The sequence below is a fragment of the Rhipicephalus sanguineus genome, chromosome 2 (assembly GCF_013339695.2).
Source record: "Rhipicephalus sanguineus isolate Rsan-2018 chromosome 2, BIME_Rsan_1.4, whole genome shotgun sequence".
NCBI classification, from domain to species: Eukaryota; Metazoa; Arthropoda; class Arachnida; order Ixodida; family Ixodidae; genus Rhipicephalus; species Rhipicephalus sanguineus.
The window spans coordinates 661,004-685,328 of NC_051177.1; the positions used below are offsets into that span (position 1 = coordinate 661,004).

Sequence of the window (24,325 nt, forward strand, 5' to 3'; positions counted from 1 at the left end):
TTAGTCGCAGACAATCTGAAGCCAAAGCTCAGTTGTCCATGCTGGGGTGCAATCGCAGAACAATTCCTTTTTCGATGCCTTTCCAATGCTTTTCGGCAGCGGTCAGAGCGACGGTACATCCGCGTTATCAACGCGAGCAGCCCTGGGGTGCAATCGCAGAACGATGCCTTTTCCAGTGCCGATGCTCTCCGTGCTTTCGCGCTTGGCCAGTACGACCAGTGGTCGGAACAACAATTCGTCCACCTTACCAATGGGATCAGCCAGCCATGAGTCGTGGATGATAAGAATAGCACAGAATAAGGCGTAAGTCATCACTCCGCGATAGCAAACCAGCATCTCGGCGTTGTCGGTTAAGTTGTCGGCGAATCGCTAGTGTTGGTGTATTAGTGCAACTGTGCAGTTCGTGTTTCGTGCCCGTGCCTCTGTATGGTTCGTTCACGGAAGCCATTGTTTCAGGATGCTTTTCAACCTGGCATCACTATGCATATATGAGAATCGCATCCCGCCGCTGCTGGGGAAATAAAGGAAGCAGCCAACACTTTTTGAACTTTGGAAATAAAAGTTTCTCTGTTCTACTAGCTCAGGTCAGCTACACAGGGTGTCTACCGAGTTGACATTTCTAAATTCCCTGAGTTTTCCAGGTTTTCCCTGAGTGTTTTTGCTAAAATTCCCTGAGTGAAACAGAACTTTGTCTTATGTCAAGATGAATAGAGACCATATCGCTCGGTGATGTCACTCTCTAATACGCACGTTAGAAAATGAAAACGACTTAATCCCATTTGAATAGTACACAGAACAGATAAACCTCAATATATCGAAGTTGGTAAAATCGGCAACTCACTTCGTTATATCGAAACTTCGTTAAACTGAAATTTAACCTTTCATGCAAGGCATAGTTACCGAAGGATTTATCTTAAACTGAAAGTGCCACAAGAATGCTAGACTAATATGGCAACATGAAAAAACTTTTTTTTACTTTTTGCGTGAAAAAAAAATCAATTTTGTTGAGCCTGAGATGCAGCAATCACAGTTAGATGCCTTGCCAGAGTGTCACATGTAAAGACGAAGCAAATGCAGGTTTAATGCAACTGTGGAATTGCACTTGTTCTGCTGCTGCGGGTTGTTGTCAAATCCTTGCGCGTTGCCCAGAGCAATGCAACGCCTTTGCTATCATGTTGCCCAACCGAACCATTTGCTCTCCACGAATGCACAACATCGAAAACCATACCGCGTTAAAAAATATAGTCACAGTTTCACCGCGGGGGCAAAATAGTAAATCCGATAGCAACAAAGGGGAATTTTATATGAATATAGGCTAGCAGCTCGCTCCTTCAGGAAACGCAGCCGCTGCACTAAGAGAAGTGCCCTATCTATGGCTCAGGGGCGGATTCAGGTACATCATGGGGGGGGGGGGGTACAAAGGCTGAAGCCACCGCTCAGCAGTGCATTTTGGTGGGTCACGCATATTTACAACAGCCCAGAGGAGATTATGGCGGTGCCTAAGAAGCCTTCGTTGCAAATGTGCATAGGGAAGCAGGGAAGGGTAGAGCGATGAGAGAGGTAGAGAGCAGGGACAAGATTCTCTTTACCCTTCTTGGGCAGTGGCAGGCAAAGCAACCTGACAAGGGGGGCAAACTCAACAGGCAGCCTGACAAAGGAAGTGGACGACAGGCACTGAAGGGAGGGGGCGGGGGCGATCGCCGCTACCGCCCCCCCCCCCCCATGGGATCTGTCACTCCTATTGCTTCAACGGAAGTTCTGCAATTAGAGCACAACACCTACAAAGGTATGAGCCGTCTGCTGATCCCCACTAAAGATACCGCGGCGCACGCGACCACGCCCGCTGGTACAAAGTACGCACTTCCTGTCGGACACACGCAGCCCCCTCCCCCCACCTTCCCAACGCGCCGGCTCCTATCTCCATGTGCCCATCGCGCAAATGAGACGGTCGGCTCGTTTCATCTCTGCTTAAGCCCCGTTCGGGGGCAGCGCTCGCGCACTTTCACTCGCACATGGAGCATACGGCGCGCGGGCTGATGTAATCGCGATTTGGACTTGATAAGGAAGATCATGGCGAAGGCAAAAAATTCGCGTCGGAGTGTCTATATAATTGCTATCGCAAAAAAAAAACAGCAATATAGTTGCGGGCTAAGATCGCATGAAAGCACAACAACAGCCTGAATTACGGCACATCCGATTATGGTGGAAACGTTACTGTTTTCCGACATCGCGCGCCGAATCGAGCATGTGGGACCCGTGCCGGTGCCGCGAATTTCGGTCGCCGCTATGCCATGGCTCTGAAAAGTTTTGTAATTCGGCTTTGTAGCAAACATCCACGTGGTGTGGGTGGTACTAATTGCGAGCTGCAGCCCCAAAAAATTTCAGTCGACTGCCTAAAACTTGCTTCAGCAGTGCCCTCATAGGGAAAAAAAAGAAAGAAAAAAAGCTTTCACTTGCTGTGAATGGGCCCGTTAGTTACGCTAGCTCTCGCTTGGAAATTTATTCTATTCTTCACGGAGTCCTAAATAGCATCTTTGAAGCTCAGGATCAGAGCGAGTGAGCTCTCCGATAACAGCCAACAAGTGTCGTCTTTTTCTCGCCAATCGGGATGGCTTGCCAGATACCAGCCTTGTCGAAGACATCCGCTTCCTGAACGATCGCGATCGCATGCAAGATAGCTCAAGCTCGTTACATCTACTACTACCGCTTCTACAACTAATCATGCTTGTTACTTGACACGCGGCGATAACAAAAACACCATATCGGGCGCTAACGCACAGCACGAGCGAGAAAGATTACAGAACTACACTGCGTACTCACAGAACACCCTGACAACATTGCGCGATACGATGTGTCGTGGTTAGCAGTTCCCGCATGCCACGCATTAGCCGCATTTTCTCCCACTTCACCGCTCCGAAGGCGATGACAGCATCGAGGTGCGCCACTTCCCCGCAGCCGCAGCGGCCGTTTGATTTGAAAAATGCGTTCACAAAATATTGAGCAAGCGCTACCGCGACTTTCGTCTCCTTTCAATAAAGTTACTGTTGATTTTCCCTGATGGGAGCACAATTTCCCTGAGTTTTCCCTGAGAATTTCCAGACTACCCAAAATCCCTGAGAATTCCCGGTTTTCCCGGTTTTCCCGGTCGGTAGACACCCTGGCTACATTTTTTCGATTTCGCTACAACGAAATGTTTCCATGAAATTTTTTCCGAGCACCATTAATTTCGTTGTAGCGGGGTTTGACTGTACAGTCGCTGACCGTTTATTCGGACTTGGCGGGAACCACCGAAAAGTCCGAATAATCAAGAGTCTGAGAAAAAAAGGATTCACCAGAAAAAAGCACCTTTATCGGCCCAGCGGCCGGAAAAAACTTGTCAGTGCACATCTGTACACATGTATGCATATGCGCAATCAAGTCCGCCTGTATTTCAGCCAATGTTTGGCCACCCCCATGGGTTGGCAATAGCACTGCCGTTGCAGCCAATGTTTGGCCAACCCCGTGGGTCGGCAATAGCACTGCAACCGGCTACACTAAATCCGCATTTGATGGCTATGGTGTGGGAGGTGTGTCATCACGGCAGCCACTGTCCACATGCACTGGTTCGAGTAGCTGACGAATATCTCATCACCCAACTTGGCAAAAACTCCCAAGCAACTTCGGATTGAGGTTAGCCGCCTTCCACCTGGTGAACAATCGCCGCTTTTTTTGCCATTGTCAGGGCCTTGTAGTTGCCGCGTTTCTTCACTTCCCGACCCGACGGCGCACATGGAACGGGCGGCGTCGGAGCAGTTTCAGCAGATCAGGCCTCGCACTCCAAGCAACAAGGGAGCAAGACACAAAGCTTGTGGGAGAGCACGCGCGCCCATTTCTTTTCCTTAAGGCTGGCGCAATCGCGAACTGACGGCGGGAGTCGAGGGACCACTAGGAGAGGAGCACCGTCGCCTCTTCCGGACAACCCCTTCTTTCCCGCCACTCCGCGCGCCAATCCTCGCATCCCAGCTCACGGGAAAGAGAACTCACCCTGCGAGGGAAACAACCCTCGCAGTGGGGAGGGACACGGGAGGCGAATAAAACTGCCGACCAGGCAGGCAGACGGTCTCTCGTGCCCTGCTGACCTGCGAGGTAACACCTCACCGCCCCAACACCCGCCAGCCGATCATCGACCGAAGGTGTAAGCGTTACTTACCCTTTGTTTTCTACGAAAGCGGACTATCCCTCTACGCGACATTTACGCGTTATTGCTAGCGTATCAATAAAGTGTTGTTTGTTGTTCTAGCCTGTTGCCTTATTCGCCCGAACCCGTCGTAGCTGCGATGACGCGCGCTACGAGAAGGGGACGTTGACACGTGCACGGTACGACTATTTGCGGCTGGGAGCGGAGCTAGGCTTCTGCACCAGCCGTGCGTAGAGCGGACCCCTCCATCTGGCGCCCAACGTTAACGAATTTGGCAACGCGGCTAGTTTGTGGACGCGAGCGACTACCGCCGCTCCGTCAACGTAGGACAACGGGCATGTCTGAATTCCAGGATCTGTTCATGTTGTCTGATGTCGCGTCGCAGAATGTCGATCCTATGGCTAACGCGGGGGCATTGTTTGGACTTTCCGACAGCGTAAATTTTGGTTGTTTCACGCGGGACAACCAAGGTGTTGCAGCGACCGCGTTAGGAGGGTCTAGGCCTACGACGGAGAGCGCCACGCCGGGCGCCCCGTCACCTTGCGACGAGAACAGCGAGATGCCGCCACATGTTGCTTCGGCACAAGCCGCAGATGTGGTCGCGTCTTCGGGCAATAGTGTGCCCTCGAGCGAGGTACTCTTACAGAATGCGCTGTAAGTTATGCAGAGCTTAGCCAGCGCGTTGCAAAACACAGCGCAGCCTCCTTCGCAAAGTGAGGGACCACATGTCAAGGTAGACATGCCTACCTACAGTGGCTACCACGACTGCAGGAGCGCAAATGAGTATCTCGACCGATTGCTCTGCTACCAGCAGGCAATGGGGCTTCCCGACGCCGAACTTCTCGCGCGTGTGGTCCCGGTGTCGCTGACAGAGCAAGCGGCCCGATGGTTCCGACTGACCGGACGTCGCGCCCGCACGGTAGAAGAGTTCCACGAGAGCTTCCGCGACGAATTCCTTCCGGCGAATTATGAGTGGCGTTTGAGGAGGGAGTTGGAGCTACGCACCCAGCATCCGGACGAATCCTTGCTGGAGTACGTACGGGCGATTGACGAACTTTATCGCCTCGCTAACCCTCTCGCCAAACGCGGAGAAAGTCGAGCGCGTTACACTGCAAGCGCACCCGACTTTTGTGGCTCACTTCAGGGGATGCAAGTTCGCAGACCTAGAAGAGCTCGCCGCCGAAGCGAAGCGCATACAAGGGGACATCCTCGCGGCGCGAGCATACCGCCCGCCTCCACCCACAGCGCAGTCACTCGAGCCTCGCTGCGCGTGGAACGGTGGTGCGGTCGTTTCAGAGGCGTTTAGGGGTAACGCGTCAGCATCGTTCGCTCTCAGACCACGCTTTGGACCCCTACGCTTACGCGCTTCGTACGGCCCGTGCTGCGCCTGCACGTGACTTTCCGCGGCAGGAGCACATGGTCAAGACGAGCCCAGACGAGCGGCGCAACGCGGAGCGAGGCCCGGCGGATCGTGGCGACAAACGCCCGGGCCAGCGTGGTTTCCGCGGTCCTTGCTACCGGTGCGGCGCACCGGGGCACATCCCCCGCGAATGCGGCCGCACGCCGGGTCAGGAGCGAACACGCGGTTCGGGAAACGGATGACGCCGCCGGAGAACCACGTCGGGCACCGCGCGGCGATCAGTAGTCCTACCTGATGCGTTCGGATCACTAGCACCTACAGTCTGTCGTGCAGGTGATGCCGTAGACTCGCCCGCACCGTTAATCGAGTTAACGATAGCTCGAAAGAAGTTTGTAGCACTTTTGGATACTGGGGCAAGCGCTTCATTATTTGGGGATGAGGTGTTGCACCATCTCTGCGAGAACAATATCCACTTGAGACAAAGCAACACCACGTTCCGCCTTGCTTCGGGCACAGCGCAATCGAGCGGTGCGGCTAGACTTGTGATCCGCTGGGAAAGACGCGTGAGGCGACAACGCTTTGTCCATCTTCCCGGTTTGTCAATGCCTCTAATCCTAGGTCGAGACTTTCTCGCCAAGTCAGGTATTGTCACTGACATTGCAGGAGGGGGTTACCGAGAGCGCGACGGAGACGCGCTAAAGCTTTTCTCGAAAGCACCCGCACTGACAACGGCATGCCAATCGCAGGGAGCAGCGCGAGTGAGAGAGGAGAAAAGCGCGCGGAGTAAGCGAGTAACCCCGCCAGAACAATGTGCCGTGGTACAGGGAGGGTCAGTACACCCGCTTTTGGCAGAAGCACACAGCATGCCAGAAAGGGAAAAGGTGCAGTTGTCGTCACTGTTCTACGAGTACGACGCGATTTTCACTGACCGCCCGGGCCGCACTACACTGGTCAAGCACACAATTGATAGAGGTGACGCACGACCTTGGAAATGCAATCCTCGACCAATTACCTTGACCAAGCGGAAAGCACTTGACGCCGCCTTGGACGAACTCATCGACACAGGCGTGGTCGAAAGGTCAAACAGCCCATGGGGTTTCCTGGTGGTTCTAGTTCCAAAGAAGGATGATACTTATCGCCTATGTGAAGACTACCGCAGGCTGAACGATGTTACGAAGAAGGACGCATACCCTCTTCCATCCATTTCATAGTTAGTATCCAACCTAGGCAGGGCGAAGTACTTTACGACGCTCGATACTAGTCGTGGATATTTTCAGGTCGAAATGGACGAGCGGGACAGAGAGAAGTCAGCTTTCACATGCCACAGGGGACTTTTCCAATTCAGGAGAATGTCTTTTGGCTTGGTGGGGGCTCCCGCTACTTATCAGAGGCTAATGGACCAAGTTCTGGGAGATGCAAAGTGGCAGCACGCCCTCGCATATCTAGACGACATAGTGGTTTACTCGAAAATGTTCGATGAGCACTTGCGCCACTTAAGAGACATTCTAGAAAGGCTGAGGTCTGCGGGCATCACTCTGAACCCGAACAAAGCTCAGATAGCGGCGACCCGAATAACATCGTTGGGATTCACGCTTGACGAGGGTCGCATTTTGCCGAATAAGGGTAAGCTTGAAGCGATAGTCAGCTATCCGTCGCCGAAAGACATCGGCGAGCTGAGGCGCTTTCTGGGGATGGCGAACTTCTATCGCCAATTCATTCCAGACTGCGCGGCAGTGCAGGCGCCTTTGACAAAGCTCTTGAGGAAAGGCGAGCGTTGGGCTTGGGGTCAAGAGCAGGAGGCCGCACTGCGTCGCCTCACTAAGTTGCTGGCTAACACGGCTGAACTGCAGCTACCCGACTTGAACAGAAAGTTTGTGATTCAAACAGATGCAAGCGACCTGGGTTTAGAAGCAATCTTGCTTCAGGAGCATGGAGGTGCCCTCCGGCTGACTTGCGTTCGCGAGCCGTTCGTTGACGCCGGCGGAGAGGAACTACTCGGTAACAGAGAAAGAGTGTCTCGCGATAGTTTTCGCTCTCCGTAAGTTTGACTATTACATCGACGGAGTGGCGTTTGTTATTGAGACGGACCACATGGCGCTCACGTGGTTGAGGCGCTTGAACGAACCAAGTGGCCGCCTGGCTCGTTGGGCATTGCTTCTGCAGCGTTACGACTTCACCGTACGCTACCGAAAGGGCAAGAAAAATGACGCGGTCGACGCACTATCGCGTGCTCCAGTCCGTCACGAGACTGACCCGGAACGGACTGAGAGCGAGACACTCGAAGTAGCGCTAACGGAAACAGTAGAACAAACATCAGTTCAAGGCACAAGCATGAACCACGTAGAGGCTGTCGTTAGCGCGGGAATTGTTTTCAGCAGAAGGGAGCTGTTAGAAGCTCAGCAGAAAGATCCGTTTTGTCGAAAGGTGTTCGATGGGCTCCGGGAGCCGGGTGGCGAGGCCACCGCGCACACGGGGGCAGCTGGTATTGCTGTCGGTGCAGAGCGCTCGGCAACAGCTGGTAATGCTGTGAGCGCGCTGGATTCTTATCTGCTGGATTCTGATGGCGTCCTGCTGAGGTACATCCCATCCGACGATGACACAAGTGAGTCATTGAAGGTCGTGATACTGCGCAAGTTGAGAGGAGCACTGCTTCGCTACTTTCATGACTCGTGCATTGCTGGGCATGCGAGCGGCCCTAAGACTTATGCTAAGTTGTGTCGCCTCGCTACCTGGCCAGGCATGAAGCGGGATGTGATTCCTTACGCCCGTTATGCCACATGTGCCAAAGCGTCAAGCCCCGAGGCGGACGACCGCACGGCCTCATGCAGCCGATCAACAGTCACACTCCCGGCAAATCGCGGCATGTGACGTAATGGGACCGTACCCCACAACTCCTAGCAGAAACAAATTCTTGCTGGTGATCACGGATCACTTCACTAAGTGGGTAGAACTTTTCCCCCTTAGAAAGCTGACGGCTCGAGTGATCTTGGATAAGTTGATGGAGGTTTTCACCAGGTTTGGTTTCCCTGAGCAGTTGATAACAGACAACGCGTCTTATTTTACTGCGAAGGTGTTTGTTGACACGTGCGCCGCGCTTGGCATTAAGCACAAGAAAACAACCACCTACCATGCTCAGTCGAACCCCACAGAACGAGTCAATCGCAACATCAAGCACATGCTTGTCGCGTTCTCTGAAAGGCACAAGGACTGGGATACCTACCTTCCAGAGATCGTGTTTGCGTTGCGATCGACTGTGAACCGCTCGACTGGGTATGCACCTTCTTTTCTAAACCTGGGGAGAGAACTGCCGAATCCGATGGAGACTGTACTCGCGGATCGCAGTGGAGTGCCAGTGGAGTCATCAGCACGAGCTGAATACGCAGCGCAGTTGCGCGAGAAGCTAGCGGAAGTTTTACGTAAAGCACGCAGTAATCTCGGCACTGCTAGGGCACAACAGAAGGCACAGTACGACCGCTCGCATCGGAACGTACACTACAAAGTGAGCGATCTGGTGCTGCGACGCCATCATGTTCTTAGCGATGCTAGCAAACAGTTTGCAGCCTCGCTGGCACCGAAATGGTCCGGGCCGTACAGAGTGCGAGAGAAGGTTTCCTCGCTTGTTTATCGGCTCGCGAACATGAAAGGCAAACCGAGCGGTGGACCAGTGCACGTATGCAACTTGAAACGCTACGTGTCACGGGAGGAGCATGCGGACTATCAGTCCCCCTCCGAGCCGCAGGCGGCGGCTGAGAACTCTCGAAACCGAGTGAAGAGCCCCGAGCCACGGTACTTCTAGCGAAACAGGCGGAGACAACTCTGCATGGTAGGCCGCGTTTGATATGTTCTACGCGGGGTGCAACAAATCACGCGCAACATGATCTGCGAGTGTTAATCCTTTTCTGTGTCGACTTTCACCAAACGGATGGACCGACATGGAAGCTTCAATAGCCGCCGGGACGTCTCAGAGAGACCACCACCCTGCGGCAAGCTCCCACACCCTCCATCGTCGTCGCGGCCCCAGCGCGCCCAGGCATCGCAGCAGACGCCGTTGCGGAGGACCCCCCGCAGGCAACAACGCCGCCCGTACGCCCCGCCACTTGACCGCCGCTACCCGGCTGCCCTTTCTCAACCACCAGCCCAGCCGAGAGAGCCGGCCGCCTCGCCTCAGAGCCGCTACCGGGATGTGACCACCTGGACAAGCCAGGACGGAGTGGACCCCCCGGTGGCGTACGTCTCCTCGAGGCCCTGGCGCCGGCAGGAGAGGGCCCGCGTTGGGACACCTCCGGCCCTCCTGCACCACCTTTTCCAGGGCAGGACGGTGGCGGACGCGGACCGGAGGGCGAACGGGGCCTGCCTCCCGGTGCCCACAGGAACGCGGCTATGTCCGTGCGACACCGTAATGGTGCACGATTCTCATGCGCAGAGTAAGCTGCACCGGCGCCGCACGGGACACACCCTGCCACCGAGCCGCGACGCCTCTGAGGAACGCCCCAGCGAGGCGGCCAGTGCCATGCTGGCACGGGCGGCCCGGGAGGCGGACTTCGCTCAGTGGATACTAACTATAGCCACTGGCCATGCGGCCAGAGCGGGTCCGCCTGAGGGGCTGCCGGCGGAGGCCGGGACGGCAGCGGCAACGGCGACGGAGGCCGGGACGGCAACGGCGACGGAGGCCAGGACGGCGGCGGCAACGGCAACGACGGAGGACACAACCGTGGCTGCGCTAGGGGCTGCGGCGACACCACTGGGGGCACCGGCGGCACCCACGGCAGAGCCGCCAGGGCAGGAGGGCATGGACGTGGACCACGCCCTCCTTGACTTCCTCGATGACAAATTTAAAAAAAAATTTTTTTTTATTGTTCTCATGGTTCAGTCTCTGTCGTCCGAGGGCTTTCTTAAGGGGAGGAGGATGTGGGAGAGCACGCGTGCCCATTTCCTTTCCTTAAGGCTGGCGCGATCGCGAACTGATGGCGGGAGCCGAGGGACCACTAGGAGAGGAGCACCATCGCCCTTTCCGGACAACCCCTTCTTTCCCGCCACTCCGCGCGCCAATCCTCGCATCCCGGCTCGCGGGAAAGGGAACTCGCCCTGCGAGGGAAACAACCCTCGCGGTGGGGAGGGACACGGGAGGTGAATAAAACTGCCGACCAGGCAGGCAGACGGTCTCTCGTGCCCTGCTGACCTGCAAGGTAACACCTCACCGCCCCGAGACCCGCCAGCCGATCATCGACCGAAGGTGTAAGCGTTACCCTTTGTTTTCTACGAGAGCGGACTATCCCTCTACGCGACATTTAGGCGTTATTGCTAGCGTAGCAATAAAGTGTTGTTTGTTGTTCTAGCCTGTTGCCTTATTCGCCCGAACCCGTCGTAGCTGCGATGACGCGCGCTACGGAAGGGGATGTTGACACGGTACGACTATTTGCAGCTGGGACCGGAGCTAGGCTTCTGCACCAGCCGTGCATAGAGCGGACCCCTTCAAGCTCGGGACGCAGATCAGGCCTAGTTACAGAACCATCTGACAACACAAACTCTCACATGTCAAAAGGAAATGACGTTGGGCTAGTTGATGTTGCAGCGTTTCTTTTGTCGTAATTTCTTTGTCCGAATTAGGGTCCACGTCGCACTCGTACGTGCTGTCATTCACCTCAAACGCCGCACCAAGCCGATTCCAATCTTGGCTTTGCTTGGCCTGCTTGTTTGGCCGTGGTAGCCATTCAATGGATACCTGACTGGCTAAAGCCAAAAGGCAACCGTTACGTGTAGCCAATAAACATAGCCTTCGAGATCGGTAATTTCTGCGTGGATTTTTGATACTGGCACGATCTCCAGTTATAGCCAGTGCAACATTTCAGTGCTGGCAACCTAGCAAAAATATCGTAAACATTGCTGACAGCTTGTCATGGCGTTCAATGTCACACTCGATCAGCCATCCGGAGTCCGAAAAATCGAACGGCGGACTGTGGGGCGTCCGAATTTTCAGTCGTGAGTTTACATTACTTCAGTGGGATGAGTGGCAGTGCAGTGAAGGTGTCCGAATAGACGAGCATGTGCGAATTTTCAGCGTCCGAATAGACGGTCGGCGACTGTATGTGATAAATACTATTCGAACTATTTGATTCAAAATTACTCGACCAAATCACTATTTCTTCGAATTCGTTTCGAACCTCAAGCTTACTATTCACCCATCCCTACATGACAGTAAATATCTAGTCCCCCCTATGCTCACCCTTTCTCATATGAGGAACTTTTCCTGTGCATCCTTGAAACCCACACTCTTGTGTACAAAAGCTTTGTGCCCGATGCCAGTGGAAGGGAACAGCCAGTGCAACCAGCTAAACCTTAAGTCCCTGAGAAGTACCATAAAAACCAGAATACAGGTCGGACCGGAATATAGGTCGAACCCACCCCCTCCAAATACTGAAAATCGAAAAAGAAAAGTACGTGGAATAGCCAAAGTATCAGAAGGCGCGCGCCTTTACCGTGTAACAAACGCAATTCCAAATGGTGCACAGTGGAAATGCCATTTATTTACACGTAAGTTCCACACGGCAGCAAGCCAAAAGATGGGCTCAAGCATTTTCTTCGTAAAACGTCACAACCGTCTTTACAGCATTCATTCGGATGCGCTCTGAGGTACCCGGTAGCAATCGCGACGCGTGCCACCTCTATACTCCGTTTCATACATCAGGTGCAACGCTGTGGAGGCTACGCAAGTAGTCCGTAAAAAAAAGAGAGGGAACGAGGTGTATCACTCCGCGCTGTTCCCCTGGCCGACCGGTTTAACGCGTCGGTTTGGAGAGACGAGAACGAGGTGTAGAGTGCATGGGTTCGATACCCATGCTGATCAGTTTTTTTTTTTTAGTTTTTTTTACACGCCATCTTTTATGAGTTCAATGCCTAATCTAGTTTTGATCCCCTTAAGACGGGGCGCATTTGGGAATGAACTGGTCTTATCCGTTGATTTGATGCATACCGTGTTCATGTTGAGCGCACCGGAACCCTCCGAATTCGTACCGATGATTCACCACCAGTAGATATTTTGTCGCGATTATTCAGCATTGTCATCTCACCTTGGTGATTCACCATTCCCTCCGTACCTTTTTATTTCATTGGCTTGTTACCACATGGCTCCACCCAGGCCGGTAACAACAGACGTTCGTTTGAAACTTTCGTTTTCGCCGTTGTCGAGGAGAGTCACTCCTTTCTGGCCTCTCTTAAAACACAGCATGTTATTGATTATACCGTGCCGTCCGCGGTGCAGCGGGTTCAGTTTTCACCAAAACAGTGCGGGACCTACTTTGGCACTGCTACGTGGCAGAGCCCGAAGCACATTTTTTACTAAACAAAAAGTTCAGAATGATTTCTATAACCTCTTTCCTGACCTCTTTTTTTTATGTCAAGAAAATGGCTATGGTGTTGGTTCAAGCAGTGGCAAGAATAGTAATACTTCGAGTGTTGGATGTTTGTTGGCATACATAAATGTAGACTGCATGCAATACACCAATAGTACAACAGGAGGCCTGCTTTTGGGGTTTGAAAAAACGAAAACTTTATGGAAGTGCATCTCAGATTGATGCTCTGGTGATGTAGCGTGAACACGCAAGATAGAAAGGTGTCCACACTCCAGTTTGGCCGCTTGACCCTCGTGAAGGAAGTCGCCACTGAGGTTACACATTCCTTAAAAGTCAAACAAGTTCTTCAATGCCACTTAAACAATCATCACTGAAATCCGCACTCGACTCATCGGAGGAGGAGTTGCATGAGTCGCAAATGCTGAAGACAATTGGCTCGATTTCATCGTCGACAATCATGTCCCGTTCCCACGCTTCAGCCTCAACTTGCTCTACATGGGAACAGCAGTTCTGCCAGTTTTCCTGGCTTACAGATGCCAGTGCTTCCGGGAGGAGCTTCTCAACTTCAGCCAAAGTGAAACCCTTGTTATGTTTTGCAATGCACCCCTTCACTTTGCTCCAAACAAGTTCAATTGGGTTGAACTCGCAGTGGTAAGGTGGCAAACGAAGCACCTCGTGGCCATGGGCAGCCGCTAGAGTGTCGATGCGGTACACAATGCTGGGTGTGTTCACCTTTCCTGAAAGTTCCAGCAGTTCAACTCGCACCATGTCCTGCGACCACGGAACACCTTTCTTTGTGAGCCAAAGCTGAATATCAGCTTTGCGCGTAGACTTGGTGGGTGCTTTTTCAATAGCAACGCTGTGGTATGGAGCGTTGTCCATGACAACAATGCTATTGGCAGGTATGTTTGGCAAAAGCTTGTCGGTGAACCACTTCTCGAAGTACTTGCCATCCATCTCTGAATGGTAGTCAGCGTTGTTCCCCTTCTTTGATCGGAAATAATCAGCAGCTCCTGGTACGAAACCTGTTGCACTGCTCCCAGCATGAACAAGGATCAAACGGGCCCCTTTGCCCGAGGGCGCAGGCAATCCTGTGGTTAGACCTTTCAGGAAAGCATGATGAGATGACTTCACAGTCTTGTCCTGCCAAACGCATTCCTTGGTGTGCCCGGCGTTTACCCATGTTTCATCTAAGTAGATGATGGACCTGCACAAAGCAAAACAAATGAGTGTACGAGTTAGCGCACGCAAGTAAACATACTCACGGTAGCAGCAAGAATATTAGCATAATCATAATCGCAAATATCGCAGACTTCAACATGAGAAAAAAAAATAAGCATCAATACCGTTCGCGTGAATAATATACATTATTTTGTTATCAGTTAATAAGCTGACAGCCATGTCACAAACAACTGCGCTGAGACAATCGATATAAAAAATATCTCGGCTTTATTGCTCCCTTGTCCGGGCTTAAGTTTCACACGAAGGAATTTCGGCAGTCACTTTAGATTAATGGTAAATTTGGCTGTCGCACTTGCTTGATTGGAAGTCCCGATCATTTGCGGCAACTGCAAACCAAAATAGATAACACTCACAGCAGTGGTACCATACCACAGCAATGATACGAGTCTTGGCAGATTTGTTGGTTTGGCTTATCGCACCAAACGGCGGATAATTAGCGAATAACTCTGACCGATTCCGGCAAATAATCTACCGAAACGTAGCACAAAACAAAAGTGCCGTAAAATGCTACCTCAGTGCAAACGTTCGACAGGAACAAGCACGTTGTTAAGCAGTTTTTGTTTCAGCTTGTAATTCAGTTTTGCTATCTATTACGTTATCTCAGAGCACCCTAAACGAGCTGCTTAAGAAAATATGCGAATAATGCTTCTCACCTGCCCTGTTTTCGGAATTCCTTGATCGCCCGCAGGTACCTTCGGCGCCAGGCAATAATGTCACCGCGCTCGATCAGCGCAAGATTCCGTTTCCTTTTGTCATAAGTGAAGCCGACTTCCTTCATTAACCTCCACAGGGTAGTTTTCGAGAAGTTCTCCAAGTCGTTGTCTTCGTTGACAGCTTTCAGCACACTGTCCAGTGTTGGCATCTCTCTCTTGGCGTACATGCTGTGCACTTTCAGTCGGATGGCATGGATTGTGAAGCTGTCATGCTTGACGGTTCGCGAGCTTGAAATCTTGACGTGGCGAGGTCTTTTCTTTGGAGACAGCAAAGGCCCGCGTAGACGCTCCGCCTTGAATTTTGCTACGGTACGGGGAGATACTCCGACATCCTCGCTCACAGCACACAGCACTTCCCGGATGGACTTCTCCGGGAAACGTAACCTGGTACGGGCGTACACATTTGCAATCACCTGCTTGGCGTTCCTTGAGATCTTCGATGTACGCACCCTCGAAAAAATGCGTGCAGGAGAGGTGGTCGAGCTCGACGCGCTGGGCTCCATTCTCCCACAACAGGTTATCCGCAGAGTGAACACGGCGGCTCAGCCGTTCAGGTGGCCCAGGTTGCGCGCACAGCGAAAACCAGATAGGGAAAAAAAATGGACAAACATAAAGTACAAATTCGCATGTTTTGTTCGTTTCCCCAATAATACGAGCGTTTTTTGTTAAGCTGATGACAAATATTTATGCTTTAAGCTTGCCGGCAAAGGATTTGTCGTGTTTTTCTTATTGCAAGCGCGGAACTACTTTTTTGTCGCGGAAGCAGACAGCGCAAACAAGAGCGCTAGCTTTGACAGCGTTGCACCTGATGTATGAAACAGAGATAGGCTGCAGCCTGGCACCGAAATAGTTTTCTTCTGATCGCTGCGTGTCGTCATGTGACCTTTCAGCGTCCGCCAGTAGCGAATGCTTCTGTGGTGAACTTGATCTGCCAGCATCGCAGGAAGCAACAAAGAAACAGTATCCAGTGAGATTGGAAAAGCGAGAACGTGCAAAGATAAACTTTCAGTTATTGTTTGTGACTCACGGCTCCCGCTCGCGTTCACATGCTCTAGCATCCCAACACACCTTTCGCACACTTCAGACCAGATTTCTTCGTACTTTCAGTTGTTTGTGACTCACGGCTCCCGCTCGCGTTCACGTGCGCTAGCATCCCAACACACCTTTCACACACTTCAGACCAGATCTCTTCGTACTTTCAGTTATTGTTTGTGACTCACGGCTCCCGCTCGCGTTCACGTGCGCTAGCATCCCAACACACCTTTCACACACTTCAGACCAGATTTCTTCGTACTTTCAGTTATCGTTTGTGACTCACGGCTCCCGCTCGCGTTCATGGTTAGCAACTTCAATGGTCAACAGCAAGGACGGTCTACATACAAAAAGAAAGGCCACCTTGGCACACCTCACCAGTCAGTGAACGTGTTGTTGCGTCCATCGGGTGCTCGCTGCAACTCCTCGTCAAACTGGAATTCGAGCTCCTCGCGTTCGGGTGCCGCCTGGCTTTGCGAGGCCGTGCGAGCCCGGTGCGCGCGGTTACGGCGCCGCACTTCCTTCCAGCCCTGGTCCTCGGGAGGTTCCTCGGTGTCTGCCTCGTTGCCCGCGTCTGCCGCGGGTGGGTATGGCTGGCCTGGCACAAAGGCCGGCACATCGGGGTGCAGCGGTGCTTGAGGCAGTGGCCAGCGCGTGGGGTCCTTGATTGTGCGCACCTTGACGTCGTTGAGCTCCAGCAGAGGGCTCTCACGCACCGCCTGCGTACAAGTCACGTGAGGTCCAGCATTTGAGCTCTTTCTCTAGTTCCCCACCTCCATGACAAGGGCCACGTCCTGGGTCAACGCCTGTATCCTGTGGAACGATGCAATCAGGCTCAGTGGGAGGTAACCCTGGGCATCCATCTGCAAAGCAGGAAGAAACTTTCGGTTATCTCTAGGGATGTGCCAAGAGTAACTTTTTGGTTCAGAGCGAATAGTGATTTGGTCGCATAATTTCTAATTGCAGGGGTGCAACAGCCGAAATAGGATTTGGAGCAATTTTTGGAGCAGCAAAATGTTGCTTTTGGAGCACAAAAATTCAAATTTGGAGCAGGTTACGAAAAAAAAAACCTGAATTTTTTAGCACAAAATCCTAAATTTGGAGCAGTATAACAAACAAGGCTTACTTTTAGAAAAGAAAAGAAAACAAAAATACGTACAAACCATTCAACATCAGCTAACTCGTGCAGTGATCAGCCACCCCACAGTGCGAACAATGACTAAGTCCACATTAGCATTTGCAGGGCCTGTCAAATAATTCGACAGGCACTGCATATGCTAATGTGGACTTACGAACCTGGCAACATTGAAATTCGGGAGTTTCGTAAAGCAGCAGCAAGTGGGGGTGGCGAAAAAATAAAACTGGCGTACGTTTTTGTCTTTGTTTCTCAAGGCCACAGAAACACCATACACAGCAGCTCCAAATGATTGCCAATAATTTTTTAGACGTCAGTGATCATACTAGGACTCATAATTACATGGCGTGTGCACGAATGAGTAATGAAGGAACAAAATGTGCCGTGTCCCTGACAGCTGCACATTTTTAAATTAACCTGCACAAATAACCTGCACAATATTTTTTAAATTGGAAGAAGGCATGTGCGAACGTCATTCTTTTTGGTTCAAGGGAAAGTGGAAGAAACTTTGAATAGTAGCAGGATGTGCATTTCAGTAAAAGGCAAGTGATAACATATAAAATTTGTTAAGTTTTAAAATTTACTATACTTTTAAAGGGCCCCTAAACCAGCTCCGATATTTTTTACAACATTTCAACTAAACACGCGCATTGTGTACAGAATGCCGTCACGATCAACGATGTCGAACAATAACCTATGACTTCCGTTTAGTCTGCAAGCAGCTAACCAAAAGTCAAGCTGTCCTTCGTTGTGTTGCCTGTGTATTCGCGCTTGCAGATCAGAAACTGTTGTCCGTATTGCAACTGCCAAATCTCTAGTGTACCAGCACAGTCACGCCAAGCGGTCTGATAAGCTGCGCGGACTGAATCCAACAGTGTTTTGCGATAGCTTTCACGCATCAGTGTGCGGTGCTTGGCTGCAAAAGCGCCGACTGGAAAAACGAAAAGACGCGACATGTGTCGCCGTACGGGCCCATCAGTGATGCTACCGAGGACTTCCTATTTGGAGCAATTTTTGCAGCAGCATAATTTTCATTTTGGAGCACTTTGGAGCAGCTAATTTTGCATCTTGGAGCACCCTGGAGCAGTTAATTTCACATCCTGGAGTACGCTGGAGAAGCAAGATGAATTTACATTCAAGCACCTGAATAATTATTATGGGGCTCTTGTCAAGAGCTAGAAATATTTTGATTCATTGCAAATCTCACGGAAAAAATCATCTCAGGAGCACCCCATATTTCACTCCATAATGCAAAAATAAGGGCATCATGCACTTGAGTGTTCTCGAACACCTCTTCAACGATAAACAAAATACTGGATACTGAAAATTGTACCTTATGAACTAACACTTAAATACATCTACGTGTTTATCAGCAGAAGTGGTAGGCAAACGCCGCGACATACAACAGTGCCTCAATGCGAAAGATTCACACTGTCTCTAATGCATTGCCCTAAGACGACTCAAAGGCGAAAGCCAGGTTCTTTTTCTCCTGGATTGATTGTACTGCCGGGCGCAACATGACATCACTTAGCTGGGCTCAGAAAGCCTTCTTCTGACTCTCCTTTCCCTCTCTCTGAGGCCTCTCTGTGCTGTAGCAAGAGCGTTCTTGCAGTGCTTCCAGAGTATCGCTAGTGCATGCACCGGGTAGCCTGGAGCGTCTGCGAAAGTGTCCGAAAGTGCATTCGACAGGGTACTACATAGGGCAAACTTCGTTTTCCTTTTACAGCAAAGTTGTATATGGCTAGGACATTCCCTAGTGCCCTCTAGAGAGCAGTGCAAAAAATAATGCGCACTGAACGTTAACAGCCCAGCCGTTTACAGACTGGCCTCACATACCCAGCTGGCCTCCACCATGTCATATCTGCATGAGCAGAGCACTAAACTTCGCGGACTGTCAAGTTTATAGACTGGAACGGCTCCTCATTTTTTAACAGCGAAGCTGTTTAACCTATTGGTAACTTGTGCTCTGTTGTGCAGAACTCCTCAGGTGAGTATGCGCCACTGGAATTGGTCAAGCCCCACTACCGAGTACAGCAGGTGTGAGCGTTAAACGAACTCTGCTCAGCAAAGTGGCGCAGGTGAAACATGTGAAAGAGAAAGGCAATAAAGATAGAAAGACCAAAAAATACATTGAAAGAGAGAAACAAGAGACGAAAAGAGAGAAAAAAAAACAGAGAGCAAGACTGAAAGAGAGAAATAGAAAGACAGAAGCAGAAAGAGAGAAAGCGATAAAGCGTGAGAGAAAGGGAAGATAAAAAAAGATAGAGAAAGAAATAGAGAGAAACGAGGACGTCCGAAAATGACGTTTCCCCTTCCCCGCCATCTTCAGAAGAGAAACTTCTGTGGAGTAAATGACTACGTTTAGCTCCTCAGTAGCTGTTCAGATTCCATGGCACGCGTTGCTGTAGCGGCCACTCCTCAGGCAGATAATAGATAGCGACAACACTATGAAAACTGACCTTTAAAGGGGCCCTGCAACACTTTTTGAGCAGGGTCAAAAATCGCTGCCAATCGGTAGTCGAGGCTCCCGAGAACACGCGAGCCAAATAATATAGCGAAGCGAGCGGCCTGGAATTTACAATAAATTCTCAAAGTCAGCTGAAAATCGCTCCCTCTTCTCTCGACAAATGATGTATTAGTCCGCAATATATGACGCGATTGTCGGCAGTTCCACCATTGGCTGATGTTTTAATCACAATAACACCCTCATTATTACCTTAGTTGTTAATTTTGAGTTCAATAAGTAGATAATATGTATGTTTATATTCTGTTATCGCGTTAAAAACACCGAACAAACATTAATATTAGCACTTCCGGTCTCACCGACAGCTCGTCTGCTCGTAGTTGCGTGGTTCCGTTTTCTTCGCCATGCGCACTGCCGAAAACGTGAATATTTCTGTGCTTTTGACCATCGCCGGTTGCCGTTGAGAGTGGCAGCCATTCGAGTGTTGCCTCGTCAGCTGGAAACTGCATCGTCGGCACGTTCTCACGACCGACCGAGGCAGCGGTGCAGCATTTCTCCGATAACAATGCTGGCGCCGGCTAGCTTAGGATACCTGTGTTCGCTGTATGGCGAGAGTCCCGTTCGCTGTCTGTTCAGTAAGTCATCGAGCCGTACCTCGGCGTATCCTCCCCATAGTCTCAGGTTCCCAAAAACCGCGACACAGCAACCAAGCAGACTCGCATTTTCACGGTAGCTGCAGACAGCTGGGGGATGGGTCCGCGCCGGCCCGATGCCCCACGATCCTTTCTTCTAGTCTGTAGTTCTTTGTTGTCAGCCCGCACTCGCTGTGCGCCCGCATTCGAAGAGCAAACAGCATCGAAGTACCGCCACTGGGAGAAGGGTGCACGCAGCTTTGCCGTGTTGAATACGATTCAAGCGCGAGCAGTGCGAAGAGGCGGTGTATCGGAGTGTGGGTCGAAACCCATCTCAGCTGTCATTCGTTCCAAACGCGCACGCAAGTTTGCGTCCATGGTTGGCAGAGCGATGAAAACACTACGGCAGTTCGAGGTGCACACCCAACATTACCAAACCGACTCGCAGTTTTCAAGCACGCGCGATACACGGTGCCATGGGCTCCGCCGCTCGACGACGACCGCGCGAGCCGACCGGAAGTGGCGCCACAGACCACGTGGTTGCGCCGAGACGCCAGAGAGAAAAAAATGAAAAAAATGCCGCCGGCGCTGACGTCGCCTCCTCGCACCTCCGCCCTCCCTCCCTCCCTCCCTTCACGCCGCGCGCAGCTTTCCGCGCGCTCGCTGCGTTGAGTTGAGGGAGAAAGCTGCGGAACGTGATCTCTATAATTTGGTAACACCACTTAGACTTGACGGATTCGAAAAATTTTTGCGGCATATGACTCGTGAAGAGTCATACGTCAATAATGAGACTATTCCAATATAACTAAGAAAGGTGTTGCAGGGCCCCTTTAATGCTAACTACCATCTGTAGAAAGGCAGTGCTGCCACAGCGACGCAACAGTCGTGGGATAACAAAGGAAAAGAAAAGAGAGAACACACAACTCCGGGCGCACAGCACAAGGCCACCCGACTACACAGCAAAAGCGAAACCGAAACCGCGGCAGCCCCGATACATGGTTCCAACACACTCCCTGCCTGGTATCACACGATACCACTCTATGTAGACTATAAGGAACAGTGCTTTAGTCCTCGTGCGCTATGAGGAGAACAGTCTAGGTCAATGGTCGGGAGAACGTCTTCACTACACCACCGGTTGCACTTTTGTTTTTAAACCTTTCTCACTTTCCCATCCGCACTGGGAAACATTTTCACCACATGTGCCATAGGCCACTGATTGCGGCAAATGTTCTTGTCCTTGAGGAGCACTAGGTCCCCACACTTGCTGTTCCATCTGGGTAATAGCCACTTGCAGAGACTCTGCAGCGAGCCATTGGGCTTGGCGCCACTGAAGTCTATGCAAATCTTTGCAGTCAAAGAGATCAGGTGCCAGAGTGTTCGCGCCCCTCTTTTGGGTTAGGCGCATCGCAGGTGTGAGAATGTCCCATCACTCGACATCTGTGAAGACTGGAACGAGAGGTCTCGCGTTTATGATGGCTGCAACTTCAGCCATAAATGTAGTGAGTACTTCATGGGTGAGGTGGCCGGGAGACTGTTCTAACATGGAGTTTAAAGGAGCACTGACACGAATTTTAAAAATTTTCGGATTGTTGCTCTAAATAAAAATACTGGTGTCGAGAAACCTAAAACGAGTATTGTGGTGCCTGGGAATGCATCGTATATACAGTCGAACCCGCTTATATCGAACTCGAAAGTGTCGCGAAAAGTGGTCGCTATATCACTAGTTCGTTGTATATGGACTCGAACTTAAAAAAGTGCACTCAGCGGCCAAGCCATTTTTTTTTTCTGTGCACTTTTATTAAAGTGTTATAAAAACCCCTCCGGTGACAAGCTAAGCCTTTTCGCGTCGTGAAGCGACGCCCGCTATGTGCTAACGAGTGAATTACCCGCCTTTGCAATGAACTGACACCGTTTCACTGAAGCGCGGTACTGCCACGTGGAGCCGATCATCCCTGGCTAGTTGCGTGCAGCGCGTCGCCTACTCGGCTCGTGGAGTCGCTGCCGGGGCGCTTGCTGTATGCCGTATGCGCGCATTGGTACGTTCTTCGTGCCAGCTTCACTCCGGACCGTGCACGGGTGCGGCGAGTAGCCTGTTCATTCAACGCAGCGAAAATAGGCATTTTGCAAGCAATGCGCACTCTACGTCTCCGCGATGCTCTCGCAGCCCTGCACGACGATGCGCGGCGCACTTGAGTTGTCACCTAGTCAAACACGCAGTATCAGCTCGCTGTCAGAGCATCGACGTTTTTCGGTGCCCGCGCCGCGCAACAACAGCGAGCTACTTTCGTTTCTACAAAGCGACGCGCACTTTAAAGCGGCCTCGCACGACGCAGCGGCGGCGAACTTGCAAACGGCAGCATAGCGCGCTCGTACCGCCGTCAATCCGCACAGTGAACGGCGTACGCCACACGCGCAGCCGAGCAGATATCTACAGATGACTGTGATATAAGGTTGTCGGCTGAAGTCATAACTGCACGTTCATCAACGGCCACCGCCTCGCCTTCGCTCTTTTCTGATGCTTATCCGCAATCGCGCGGAAGTCGTTATCACCGATCGACCAGTCTCTGCAGTTACCGAAAAGACGGACGACCTTTTGCGGCACATTGTGGCGTGGACGATTTTAGGGATGCAGTGAACCTTTATTCGATGGAAAGTTATCGCGGTTATCACTTCTTGCATTTATGCCTTTTTGCGTTCCAAGGCACTGTTTGGTTCATCGTAGGCGGTCGTAGCTACAGAGAATGGCGTCAGGAAAGGTCACCGTGCGAAAGCTGACCGCAAGGCTTCATGCTGCCTCTTTTTTTTTTTTCTTCACTGCCATTCTGCCACTGAAGAAAAAGGCTGGAAAGTGAGCGACCTCTCTCGTAGCGTCCAAAATCTGCGTGCGGTGCTCGCCGATCGGGGATATCTTAGTCGCGAGTAAACTGGAGCGGGGCACGCGCGAGCGCGCGCCCCTCTCACGCTTTAGAAGGCCTGTTTTAACTTTTTTTCGCTTTGTATGCGCCATATTTTTACCGCGACCGTGTCTAAAGTGTTCGTTGTAAAAGTAGGCGGCTTTGAAAAATGTTCGCTATATGTGGACGCAGCTTCAATGGTTAGCATTGGAAAATCGCAAGTGCACCCAAATATGGTCGTTATAACCGATAGATCATTATACGTGGGATCGTTATAAGTGGGTTCGACTGTATTTTAATTACCACTACCTTAAAAAGACACTTTCGGTTTCGATATCGAGGGGGCGGCTTCTCAGTGACGTTTCACGTCAGTATGACGTCACGGGGATACAGAAACTCGCGACGTACTACAGTCGACGTCTGATTTCCCGGACGCCCGAAATTCCGGACATGCCTGATTTCCCGGACTCATCTGTGGCACCGTCAAGTTCCCCGTAGAGTCAATGTATTAAAAAGTCCGAAATTCCGGACGCTTATAGCCTTCGCCATCCGATTTCCCGGACTTTTTACTGTTAACCGCCGGCCCAAAGTCACCACCGACGCCGCCATTTTGGTCGTTTTCATTTTCATATCCTTGAACCCACCATACTCGCATCAGCAGCAACGCCGCACCGCGCCACGGCTGCCGTAACCTCGAAACCGCACGTGTCAATCCGTGGCCAGCCGTAGCTTAGCCAAGCCAAACCTCACTGTGTTCGTTCACGTGTTGTTTTTTGTCAGCTGTGCCAGCTCTGCGGTCGTGTCTGCGGTTGATCGTTTGCTGCTGCGCGCTACCTTCAGTGATCACGTTTCCCGACCTTCAGCATCCACCGAGTTCCTAGCTGTTTCGTGCTGCGCTTTTCGTCGAGCGGATTCGCCGTTTACAGCAATGGCACCGACTGCTCCTTCGTCTTCGTCCGCGCCTTCGAAGCGCACAAAGCCACCTCGTAGGCTCACGATGACGAACTGCCATCCGCGGACGTTGCCTTCGACGATCTGCGCGCTGGCGGCATGTTGATTTCAGCCGAGATAACCCTTGAGGGCTTCGCCGACGCTGACAAAGACCTCGAGCTATGTGCGTAGTTGACCGATGACGAAATCATTCATCAAGTTACGGAGGATTCCGATGACTCCGACACCGAGAACGAAGAGCCAGCATCTACACAGCCAACGAACACAGAGTTGACGCGAGCACTAATGACAATGTCATTGGTGTACAGCGGCAACGTGACGTTGACTGAAATTGAGGCAGACATAATCGCGGGCAAGCGGACCGTGCAAAAGAAAA

At 51.6% G+C, this 24,325-nt stretch overlaps 2 protein-coding genes across 4 annotated transcripts in view; both read right to left on the reverse strand.

The window, feature by feature from the left end:
• The window catches only part of LOC119382331 (la-related protein 1), a 169,922-nt gene that overhangs the window by 83,338 nt on the left and 62,259 nt on the right, over nucleotides 1–24,325 (reverse strand). For all 3 annotated transcript variants that reach the window (XM_049412176.1, XM_049412174.1, XM_049412175.1), the window contains 2 exons: nucleotides 16,647–16,736; nucleotides 16,252–16,592 (listed from right to left, as the gene is read on the reverse strand). In XM_049412176.1, the coding sequence (XP_049268133.1) occupies nucleotides 16,252–16,592; nucleotides 16,647–16,736 (431 nt within the window). The remainder of the gene's footprint in view (nucleotides 1–16,251; nucleotides 16,593–16,646; nucleotides 16,737–24,325) is intronic.
• LOC119382334 (uncharacterized) lies at nucleotides 12,647–14,732 on the reverse strand. The gene is made up of 2 exons (XM_049412177.1): nucleotides 13,912–14,732; nucleotides 12,647–13,873 (listed from the first exon to the last, which is right to left on the reverse strand). The coding sequence occupies exons 1-2, from the start codon at nucleotides 13,930–13,932 to the stop codon at nucleotides 13,220–13,222; spliced, it is 675 nt and encodes a 224-aa protein (XP_049268134.1). The 5' UTR covers nucleotides 13,933–14,732; the 3' UTR covers nucleotides 12,647–13,219.

Bases quoted from the DNA above. Each gene is read 5' to 3' on its own strand.
- LOC119382334 (XM_049412177.1), bottom strand. From the start codon at position 13,932: ATGCTGGGAGCAGTGCAACAG. The intron at 13,874-13,911 runs GTTTCGTACCAG...TTCCGATCAAAG, and splicing joins TGCTGGGAGCAGTGCAACAG to AAGGGGAACAACGCTGACTA.